The following is an 11,577-nucleotide window of genomic DNA, read 5'->3' as shown; positions in this document are numbered from 1 at the left end:
ACGACTTATTATCTCGTGGCCACGAGTTATTATCTTGTGGCCTCAAGATATTATCTCGTGGCCACGAGTTATTATCTTGTGGCCACGAGTTATTATCTCGTGGCCACGAGTTATTATCTTGTGGCCTCAAGATATTATCTCGTGGCCACGACTTATTATCTCGTGGCCACGAGTTATTATCTTGTGGCCTCAAGATGTTATCTCGTGGCCACGACTTATTATCTCGTGGCCACGAATTATTATCTTGTGGCCTCAAGATATTATCTCGTGGCCACGAGTTATTATCTTGTGGCCACGACTTATTTCAGCCAATGAAAATGGTCGTTTCATCTTGAACAAAAGTTAATATCAATAAGACCTTATATCACACTGGCCACAGCTTTCACAAGAGCGGCGGGTCAAGCGCTGCGGCGGTGAAGAAAGGGAACGTTTCATAATTATTATTCTTCTTTTTTTGTATGGTCAGGTGTTTCTTTCATTCTTCTTTAAAGATATACTTTGCTTAAATTTAATATTAGAAAATATTGATAATTGTTACATTGTCCCTTTGTACATGTATGCATAAAATTAACATGTTTTGACTTCAAAGATAGTAGATATGTTATGTTTAAAATTCTACACAGTATAGGTGTTCACCATGAATATATATATTGTCAGTTTTTTAAGTAAAGATTACCTGACCTGTTATAGGGAACGCAGCTTCCTGTACATAGTTTATTGATTTCTTTATTCAAGTTAGACGCATTAAGTTAGAATACCATAGATTTAAAAAAAATCTGTGATTTTAATTTTCAAGGATGAGCACGGTATATCTAATTTAATTGAGATTTAATTAAGAAATATATGCGGTTGATGTATACTTTTAAGGTCGTTCATGGAAATAACTTGCCCCTTTTCCCTGTGGATTCGAATCCCTTTAAAGACTTGTATCTAGATAGTTATTATTGAAGATATACTACAATGTCACAATGATAAATGACTAACTTTGACGGGTTATCTGAATCTTTTTCTTTTTTTATTATAAAAACTGACATACTAGTATACATGTTTCAAAGATATATGTCAATTCTTTTAAGATCTCCTCTTTGATTGGTACTGCTTATGCAATAGATAATAAGTCGTGGCCACGAGATAACATCTTGAGGCCACAAGATAATAACTCGTGGCCACGAGATAATAAGTCGTGGCCACGAGATAATATCTTGAGGCCACGAGATAATAAGTCGTGGCCACAAGATAATAACTCGTGGCCACGAGATAATATCTTGAGGCCACAAGATAATAAGTCGTGGCCACGAGATAATAAGTCGTGGCAACGAGATAATATCTTGAGGCCTCAAGATAATAAGTCGTGGCCACGAGATAAAATAAAACTGCAAATGTCACCTCTATGCCACCGTAAAGTACCGTTATGTTGACAATGATCAGATGCACTCTGAATATTATGATTAAGCAGACAAATAGTAGATTCGAAAGATATTTTGTTTTATTTCATTAACCGTTTAATGTATGTCTCACTTGCCCCTCGCTGATGTGGTGTGTTTGAATCCCGCTTGGAAATTTGGAATCTTTCTTATGATGAAGCTATCCAGCTAGCGTAAAGAACTCAGTATTCCCGGTAAGGTATCCGATCGTGCCTGATAAAGGCAATAAGGGGCACCTGGGGTCATTATCCGCCAGTAAATTTGGAAACTCGACATATCACCTTAAGTGTGTTTGTGTGACCAAAAATATCTACGTACGTCTCACAACAACATTGTGCATATATATTAGCGGTGTCGGTAAAATGTTATAAATTTATATTGATTTAATCAGTATTTACAGTTTAGCAATGTAATAATAATCATTCCTACAACTTTAAGATCGAAATACATGTACTAGGTAAACAAGTAAATAACCCAGGAAAGTAAGTCAAACAGTAGCAAATTTACACGCCTTGGATAATTAATGATAATTCATTTCTAAATTTTACTGTCTGTGATAAACTATTTAAATTTTCTTCTTATATATTTAAAAATGTATATGTTTATAGACAGACAAAGTCAAAGATAGTTGCAATCATATTGTTCTTTGTTGCAACTATTTTCTCTCAGAATAGTCAAAGGGGAAAAACTAGTACATGAAATGGAAGATCTGGTCTATTACACAGGCATAGGATAAATGTAAAAACTTTATAAAACTCCTAGGTCTCAACATAATAGGTTTTGAAATATAATACTCATTGTAATGAGGCATTAACAGTACATATGAGCCGTACAAAACACACATTTTTTTTATAGTTCAGAAATCACCGAAACAACACACGAACTAACAAAAGAGTTTGACATAATATAGTTGTTCTATGAACTATACCGGGGGGAATAATATCCGGTTTATAAAATAACGAGTTTGCAGTAACATAAATTCAAATCCTTTTTTCGAGGATCTGTTCTATTTTATAGCCATCTCTCAAATATTTTTTCATGCGCTAATTCTCCATAAGACGTTGGCATGGAAAGGGGAGAAGAAAAGCGCATCTATGCACTGCTAAAAATAGTATCTTGTTGAGCATCTCCTTAGTACTTTGATCAAGTTTATTAAGTACAAGCAACGTTCTGATTTATTTATAAAGTTATGGTAATAGTTCATAATGTGTGCTCTTCACTTAAATGCATCTTACATTCGCGTCTCTTAATTAAAACATCATTAGAAGAAATTCATGCTGATTGTTAGCTTAACTTAAACCGCAACAAATGTAGACTTAATGTCATTGTGATTTTCTGAAAAAGGGTTTACAACGTCTGTTTTTCTTATGCCATTATATAATGGAAATAAAGTATTTACCGGTCAAACGGTGCAAAATCGTTATTCTTAAAAATTCCTTCAAATATCACGCAAGATAAATGATACTCACGCATGATAATAAATTCTTAAAAAGTCAAATACTTAATTAGCAGAAAAGAAGTCTATTACGAGGTGATGGCGATTAGTATGTTCTTAAACAGGCGTTGCTTGTCACGATTATATGTGATAAATATACTTTAGGCACGAAAACAACAGCTGTACAATTTAAAAAATTGAAAAGTCAACATTTGAAGGATGAACAAACTTTGTTTCCAAGAAATTCATAGCATATGGTTCAATTTATTTAAATACTAATTAAAATCTTAAGAAAATGTTTAAAAGTTAGTGAAGTATCTTATTAAATATATTTTGAATATTGGTCAATTTGAACATTACTTTTCAATTTCTTTACTATAAATACATGTATTTCGGAATGGGGTCACTAATTGTATTAGTATAAATGTTTTTCTGTGTTTGTCTGCATTTAAGACGACAGAAAAGTTACATTTGTTAGTGTCATTGGTTTCAAACAATATCCCAACAGTATTGAGGCAATTTCGGATCTTTTCTTTGATATAAAGTTTTATCAATGATTAATGAACACTCTCTCACTAAATTTTTGCTAAGCGAACACCCTTACGTCAAATGTCTTTACTTTTAATCTCATGTCTGATTTTATTCTCTTTTTTTGGATCATAAGTTAATTATGTATTTGATTTATCCTGCTTTTTATCATGTTTTTAGAATAATTAAATGGTTTCATTCTTCTTTTCCCCCGATAAAATAGCATCTATATGCAGTTTTGTTTTGCTGCTAAATATGTGACGTCATTATGTGACGTAATGACTGGAGATAGAAAAGTTTATCCGGCAAGGCTTTATCCAGCTGATGATATAGACAGTAGCAGGATAAACAGGAAAATGAGTGACAATCATAGAGTACCCGTGAAATAAAATAAAGATATGACTATTTTCTTAATAACAACCGGAATTTATGTTTCATTAACAAAATTTTATAAGACACTAATGATACAATATTATACTTATTATTTGCATCTGGTAATTGTTTCTTTACTAAACAAAACAAGTTTGTTTTTTATTGTGATTTGTTTTTACTATTTATAAGATCTTCAAATTTTAATGCATTAGGATACCTATAATAACACGGTTTAATAATTGTATATGTCTACTATTAACAAAATGTGAAAGAGATAGTGAAATTCGTCATCCATTTGGTTTCACATAAAGTACATGTATACGTGAGTTTCTCTCTATATTTAAGAATTGGCATTTTTTTTTATTTATACATCTAAATTTTAACACATTTATTAAGCTGAAGACAGTTGCAAAGGAAGTATTTTATAGAACAGAACAGAACATGAATTTTATTTTAGATTTGAGCATTTCGCTCCTCATCCATAACATAATTATACATTATTATGTCAAAGTCAAACAATACAATGATATAATACAATATTGAAAATGACAGTATCTGTGGTACATATGACAAAAGAAGGTATAGAATATATATCAGTAGCATTTAACATAAAATTCTTAACGTACATGACAATAAATTGAGCATTTATTTATATATATTATATTTATTAATTATTTATTGTAAAAGATTATGCCTAATTCTTAATGCACAATTTAGGAAACAAATTAAATTATTCAACATTTTTTTCATTTCTGGTTGACAACAACTGGGTAAGTTTAAACATAGATGGTCTTTCATAATAATATTTATCAATGTAACGTTTTCTTATAAGTCTGTAGCAGGGACACACACTTGTAAATCATATGGAATTCATCCTCAATGTCTCTGGATTGACATACATTGCATGTTCTTTCACCTCTTTCAATTCTGAAAGATCTGAACATAACGCACAATCTGTTTCAGATGTTACAGTAACAGTCGACGGTTCGGAAATTAGCCAATCATCTAGTGTGCGCAATCTTGGTGCATTTCTTGACTCGAACATGAGGATGGAACAATAGTAAATAATGTCTGTAGGAACTGTTATGCACAATTAAGACAAATCGGTCACATCAGACCCTATCTTACTGTTAAAGCAACCAAATCTCTAGTAAATTCACTTGTTACTTCTAGGTTAGACTACTGTAATGCACTGTTATATGGAGTCTCTAAGCAGTCAATGACCAAGTTACAACATGTTCAAAATACAGCAGCTAGAATTGTGACCAAAACACTCAAATATGACCACATAACACCTATCTTACGTGACCTTCACTGGCTTCCGGTAGAGTATCGGGTCGAATATAAAATTTTGACTTATACATATAAATCCCTCATCGATCAATCACCAGCCTATATAAAAGACATGATAGACGTGTACATCCCAGTCAGAAATCTGAGGTCCCAGAATAACTCAATGACATTAGTTGTGCCTAAATCTCGGACAGTACGATATGGTGACAGGTGCTTCCAGACAGCCGCAGCGAAATTATGGAACTCGTTACCACCTGACATTAGAGACTGTAATACCTTGCCATGTTTTAAGAGAGCTCTCAAAACACATTATTTCATAAAGTTCTATGGACGTTAGTTCATAAATCATCATACATGTACTACTTTTGCTATATTATCAGTGTTAATTTTAATTGAGCCTTGATTTTAAACTAAATGTGTCTGTATTTCTTACCATCCTTTACTGGTTTTAGATTATCATTATTGTTTAATAGGTTTACTTAATTAATGTTGTACATTATGTCTTATACATGTATATATATATGAGTATGTTTTATCGGATTTATGTAAAGCACTCTTGAACATTTATTATTTATGAAAAGAGTGCTATAGAAATGTGGTATATAATAATAATAATAATAATAATAATTCTATTCTGACCATATCGTCCGGTTTCAATCCTAAGGCAATGTGCAGATATCCTAATTTTGGTAAAAACAGATCTATAATTTTTTTATTTTTTTTTTCTACCTAAGATACTCTTCGAATAAAAACTCTGATTTATATAAACGGTAGTTTAAACATATGCTTAAATATTGAACATCATGTACTTTTCCAACTTTGGATAAACTGATCTCGAAGTTTGAACTTAACAAGACTTTCATGGTATGTAGATTGACCTAACCAATAATTTTATAAACCCAGTTCGTCAAAAGTATTCTTAACAAAAAGAAAGTCACGGTAATGCAGTTCTATATCTAACATATACAAAGTATGCAGTCTTATATAAAATACTACAAACCTTATCAGCTTTAGCATTCAAAGCTTACACCAGTAGTTAATAGTTCTATTTTTTTACATGCAAAGATATAGGAGTAACTCCAAGTTCACCTTATAGCATACGTACAATTGGGAGTACTTTGCTTGACGTTAAGAATAATTTTGTAACCACGGATTTATATTATAATTAAGAAACTTAATACACTTTAAATTTTCTATTCCCCAAACTTCAGAGCGATAACAAAGAATATGAACAATCATTGTATTAAACAAGTAACAATTGTCTATATATTTTTTATCAGAGAGAACATATATATAGCTTTCATTATTGTTCGCTTGATCAATAGACAGGAACCCGAAATTCTATCCAAAACAAATAATAACGATTTAAAAAATCCCATGTATATACTATAAACCATAGTGTAATATATGAGTTTTTTTAATGTTTTCTTTTTTTTTTTTTTTTTTTTTCTTGATAGAATTTCGGATTCCTGCATGTGATCAATATTTCGTTTTCTAGATTTAGCAAATTTACCATTTTCCATAAATTGAATACCTAGATAAGAAAAATCATGTAGGCCTACTAACTCTAAGTTATCATTATCGAAAGAAAATTGAGGTGCATCTTCCATACGATTCCTGTCCCTAGGAAATATTACAGTCTTTGTTTTTGCAGAGTCCACTTTTAAATTCCAAACAGCATGGCAACAAGTTTCAATATTTCAAGATTTTATTCAATATTGTCGTGGTTCATAAGAACATGTGACATAAAAACATGTAACAACTGGAACACAGAAAAATAGCAATCCGGTAAACTCGTCCCCTGGTCAACTCGTCCCCTGGTCAACTCGACACCTTTTTGGTCAACTCGTCCCCTACTTTTGGTCAACTCGTCCCTAATATGGTCAACTCGTCCCCTACTTTCGATCTCTGTCTTTAAAATGTCTTTAAATAATTCTTTTATGTGAAATATGTAAAATTAATACTGAATTTGATTGATATCGAAATATTAATAAAATAATTACGTCTTTTTTACGTTAAATTTTAATGATCTTTATCTAAGCGCACATGCATAGCTTTGATGTCAAACTACAAAGACAGGTAAGTTTACAAACATTCAATTAATGTTTAATTAATCGGAGTTTTAATGATAATTAAAACTAAAATTAGGTCCAACTCTTTGATTTTTACCGCCTCCCTGAATGGATTAAAGACTGACGACAGATTAACAGAAATTAGAAGCGCTAAAAACTTTATGTCGGTGCGTATTGATCTCATTATAGAAGGATCGTGTCAATTAAAAACATGATAATTGTTTGTTGGGAAATTGTCAATATAAAAGTTTCCCTGATAAATATAAGATTTATTCTTAAAAACACATTTGCGTTGTACGTTATATGAACATTGGATTTTTTTTTTTTTTTTTTTTTTTGTGCATATCAATCATTTCTTAGAATTCCATATTGTTGGATTATAGACTGCATGTGAACGGTGTATGTGACAATTTAATTATTTGTGTTGTTGATTGTGACTTTTTTAATTGATTAGTGTCGTTAATTGTGGCAATGTACCCCTGCATTGATTGTAGGAAACATGTGCGGAAAAATCAGCAAGCACTTCAGTGTGAGCGCTGTGAACACTGGCAACACAGAAGTTGTAATACAGGTTAGTCATTTGTGATGTTTATGTTCATTTTTAACAGACAAATGGTCTTGCAATTCCAAATGATCTTATATAGTGTATTGGAATAAAAATTGTCCAAGAATATTTAAAGAATTTATTAAGTTTTTTTTTTTCTAAATTGCATTTTATTGTAATATTATGGTCCATTATTATCATAGGAGTTGTATATACATACATGCCTTTTGAAAGAGTTAGTATTTATTTTTATTTTTTTTCATTATTTTTTTTTTAAATAAAAAAATCCGTACAATAATATTTGCAGTGGATATTAACTGATTGAAATCATGATTGAAAACATAAAAGTAATTACCAAGTATTCAATTGCCATCTAATAATTAGTAAAGATTAATATTCAATTTCCATAAATAAATTTTTAAACTGATCTCAAAGAGGAGCTGTATAAAACCGAGTTCCAGAATTTCTTGTATAATACAAGTCAACATATTGAATGTATTAATTGTATTTAATCAACATTTTCATATATTTGACCATACACCATCAAAACAAATTCGACATTTGGAAAATAAATTTTTATAACAACCTTTGGCACGATTTTCACGCGATTTGTATAATTTCAAATTAAAGACACGCGTTCTTTAAATATATAAAAACGTATCCAACCACAGAGGTATTTGTGTCGTTAATCCTATTATCAAATTACCATGTGTATACTTTAATAACCAAAGGCACGTGTCATGATATATTTAATTAACAACAATTTATATCATGCATAAAACAGTACAGTATCCACTTATCGTCAATCAACACGATAATTTAGGTCATTGTATCAATTGTGTCAATTATATTTATTTATTGGTTGTAAAATACAATACAATACAATAATAGTTTATAAATAAAACATTGCTAGAGTAGTTAACCGCAAGAGACAACAACTTCGCCCAGAAGAACCTTCAGATCTTAACTTCGAGGTATGTGTACGTTTGATATAAAATCATGGTTTACCCTGTAATGACGCATGCTGTTAAAACAAGATCAACAAGGAAAGGTGGCGTTCAAAGAACGCAACCCCCATACGACCCAGCAACAAGAACCAGTGGCAAGGAGTCCAGACGGACCCCAACGTTAAACCATAGAACAACGATTCCAACATACTGTTTTAGCATCTCAACAATTATTTGATTTAGTAAATGTCGGACCTTATTCGTTTGACAGATGGAAATTGAGATTTCTTGGCATTAGATTATAATAGTTTCTGTTACTTTTCATTATTTCTAAAGATAACACATAGCTTTAGTTTCGGCAAATTTTCATGTTTTTGTTTAAGGTGAAAGAAGACTTTTTACCGCCTAACTTTTATCGGTGTGACGTGAGAGTTGGTGACAGCCGTCACCTGCTTTTTGCTAGCGACGATCAATTGGCTACACCGAAGAAAGCGAAGAGATGGTACCTCGATGGGACATTTAAGGTTGTGAGGGAACCTTTCACAAGCCTTTTTTCTATCCATGCCTTCGTAAGGAGCGGCGATTGTGCGAAACAACTACCTCTCGTTTACGTCCTCATGAGCAGCAGACGCACAAGAGACTACGTCGCAGTCCTTAAGGTACGACAGACTCAATATTAAAAATAGCCTATAAATTATTATTTAATTGAAAAAATATCCATATATCAATCCGGTTCCTGGACATGTACAAGATTAAAAGGTAGTCAGAATAATAAAATAAAAACTTAAATTGCATTACGATATATACTCAATATCGGCTGGTTGTACAATATTTGTATCAGTGTACTGTATATGGGAATGTTTGGAATGGAAATTTAATTTTTAGTTCGTATTTCAGAAACTGGGTCGTTTGCTACAGCGCGAAGTGAATGTGGTTGACTTCGTTGTTGATTTTGAGGCAGCCCTTTGGAATGCATTACGCCACGTTTTCGAGGACGCAGAAATCCACGGATGCAGTTTCCACTGGGGGCAAGCAGTATGGAGGAAAGTACAGGTAATGAAAACAATCATATTTAAATCAAACAATATTAAAAAAAAGTATAGAATTAAATAAAAACAAGATGATGTCACATCAAATATATTCATATAAAAGAGCCATATGATTGAAATATACATATATATTTTTTTTTGAAATATTTTGATATTGCCAATTTATTTTTATAGATCTTTCTTGAACATATTCTGAAACTAATTTTATTTTTTTTTATCTTTCTTGAACGTATTCTGAAACTAATTGTTTTTTTACAGGAAAAAGGCCTGTCTGCCGAGTATGTCAGTCACCGAGGGGCACACCGCTTCATCAGAAAACTTCTGTGTCTGCCATTCCTTCCTGCAGAACACATTGGTCCTGTGTTCGAGTCTATGGCAGACTTAGCTCCAGACCGTTTTGATGGACTGCTAGCTTACATTAGACGGACCTGGATCGACAATGATATGTGGCCAGTCCATTCTTGGTCGGTGTTTGGATTGAGCATCCGCACAAACAACGATGTTGAAGGTAAAATCACATTTTAAAATATTATGACAATATTAGATATTTGAAATAGACTGTATACATGGTAGCAGTCATACTTCTCATACATAAAAAAATATGTCTTAGCCAAAATTGTAGCGAATTTGAGAAATGCATTCATGGACACATACATCGCCGCATTAAAGAGATAAATATATCTATTATAGTTGACCTGTGCCTATCTTATTGGTATTGTAATATACTTCTATTATTTTATAGGATGGCATAGAAGATTGAATGGGAGGGCTGGGGGAACGCCTCCATTCTACCTTTTGATATAACTGCTGTTCGATGAGGCCCAGGTAGCGGTGAGGAACTCGGAATTGATAAGTGAAGGAAGACTACGCCGCTACCAACGGAAAAAGTACACCTTTCTTCAGGGACAGACGCACCAGCTATGGGATAAGTACAGGAATGGGGAGTTATCATCAACGGGACTTTTGAGAGAATTCGGCAACTTATACAAGCCCCAAGAGTAGAGTCGTAAGATGTCAAAAAAAATAGACAATGAAATATGTGCATGGAAAAAAAAAAACAATGAAAGTGTAAAAGTGAAAGTGACTATATATACATGTATGACATAATATTGACAAAAAAGATGTTTTTATACATTAAATGTTATTGCTATTGATCGTCTTCGTGTTGTTTTTTTTTCTGTATGTAATTTAATCAGAATTATGCATATATATCCTTATTATAAGATGGAACTCCAAATATTCGCATACAAAAAGTGTCAAAATATGTCCAATTCAGTAATTTTATAATATATTATTTTAACAGTCTATAATGATTTATGAACTATATGAAAAACAAGTAGTAATAAAATAAAGATATGACTAATAACCGAAATCTACTTATGTTTGGTTAACAAAATTTCTAGGGTCCTACTAAACACTGCTAAGGACTGCTAAGGACCGCTAAGGACTGCTAAGGAGCCACAAAGGACTACTAGGGAGGCACAAAGGACCTTAAAATACCTCCTAGGGCATTCTTATAATACATGGTAGTATGTTTAGTGAAAAAAAAAATATAATTTTAAGAAAAAATATAATTTTGGTGAAAATTTTATGAGTTGCCGGACCGCTAAGGACTGCTCAGATACACAAAAGACTGCTAGGGAGGCACAAAGGACCTTAAAATACCTCCTAGGGCATTCTTATAATACAAGGTAGTATGTTTAGTGACAAAAAATGTATTATTTTAAGAAAAAATATCATTTTAGTGGTAAAATTTATGTTTTTGAAGAGTTGCCGGACCGCTAAGGACTGCTCAGGTGCACTAACAACTGCTAGGGAGGCACAAAAGACCTTAAAATCCCTCCTAGAACATTCTTATAATATATGGTAGTAAGTTAATAGACAAAAATGTATTATTGTAAGAAAAAATATAA

At 32.1% G+C, this 11,577-nt stretch overlaps 1 protein-coding gene across 1 annotated transcript; it reads left to right on the top strand.

Annotated features, from left to right (window-relative positions):
- The first annotated feature begins 8,577 nt into the window (after positions 1–8,577).
- On the top strand, positions 8,578–10,921 carry LOC132746031 (uncharacterized). The gene is made up of 4 exons (XM_060735080.1): positions 8,578–9,274; positions 9,513–9,668; positions 9,923–10,172; positions 10,407–10,921. Exons 1-4 carry the CDS (start codon positions 8,984–8,986, stop codon positions 10,466–10,468), a joined length of 759 nt encoding a protein of 252 aa, XP_060591063.1. The 5' UTR covers positions 8,578–8,983; the 3' UTR covers positions 10,469–10,921.
- Positions 10,922–11,577: the final 656 nt, after the last annotated feature.

This window comes from Ruditapes philippinarum, unplaced genomic scaffold (genome assembly GCF_026571515.1).
Source record: "Ruditapes philippinarum isolate M1 unplaced genomic scaffold, ASM2657151v2 ctg2218_1_1_1_1, whole genome shotgun sequence".
In the NCBI taxonomy this organism is placed as follows: Eukaryota; Metazoa; Mollusca; class Bivalvia; order Venerida; family Veneridae; genus Ruditapes; species Ruditapes philippinarum.
Note: the sequence above shows the minus strand (reverse complement) of the source record. Positions and strands in the feature narration are given on the sequence as shown.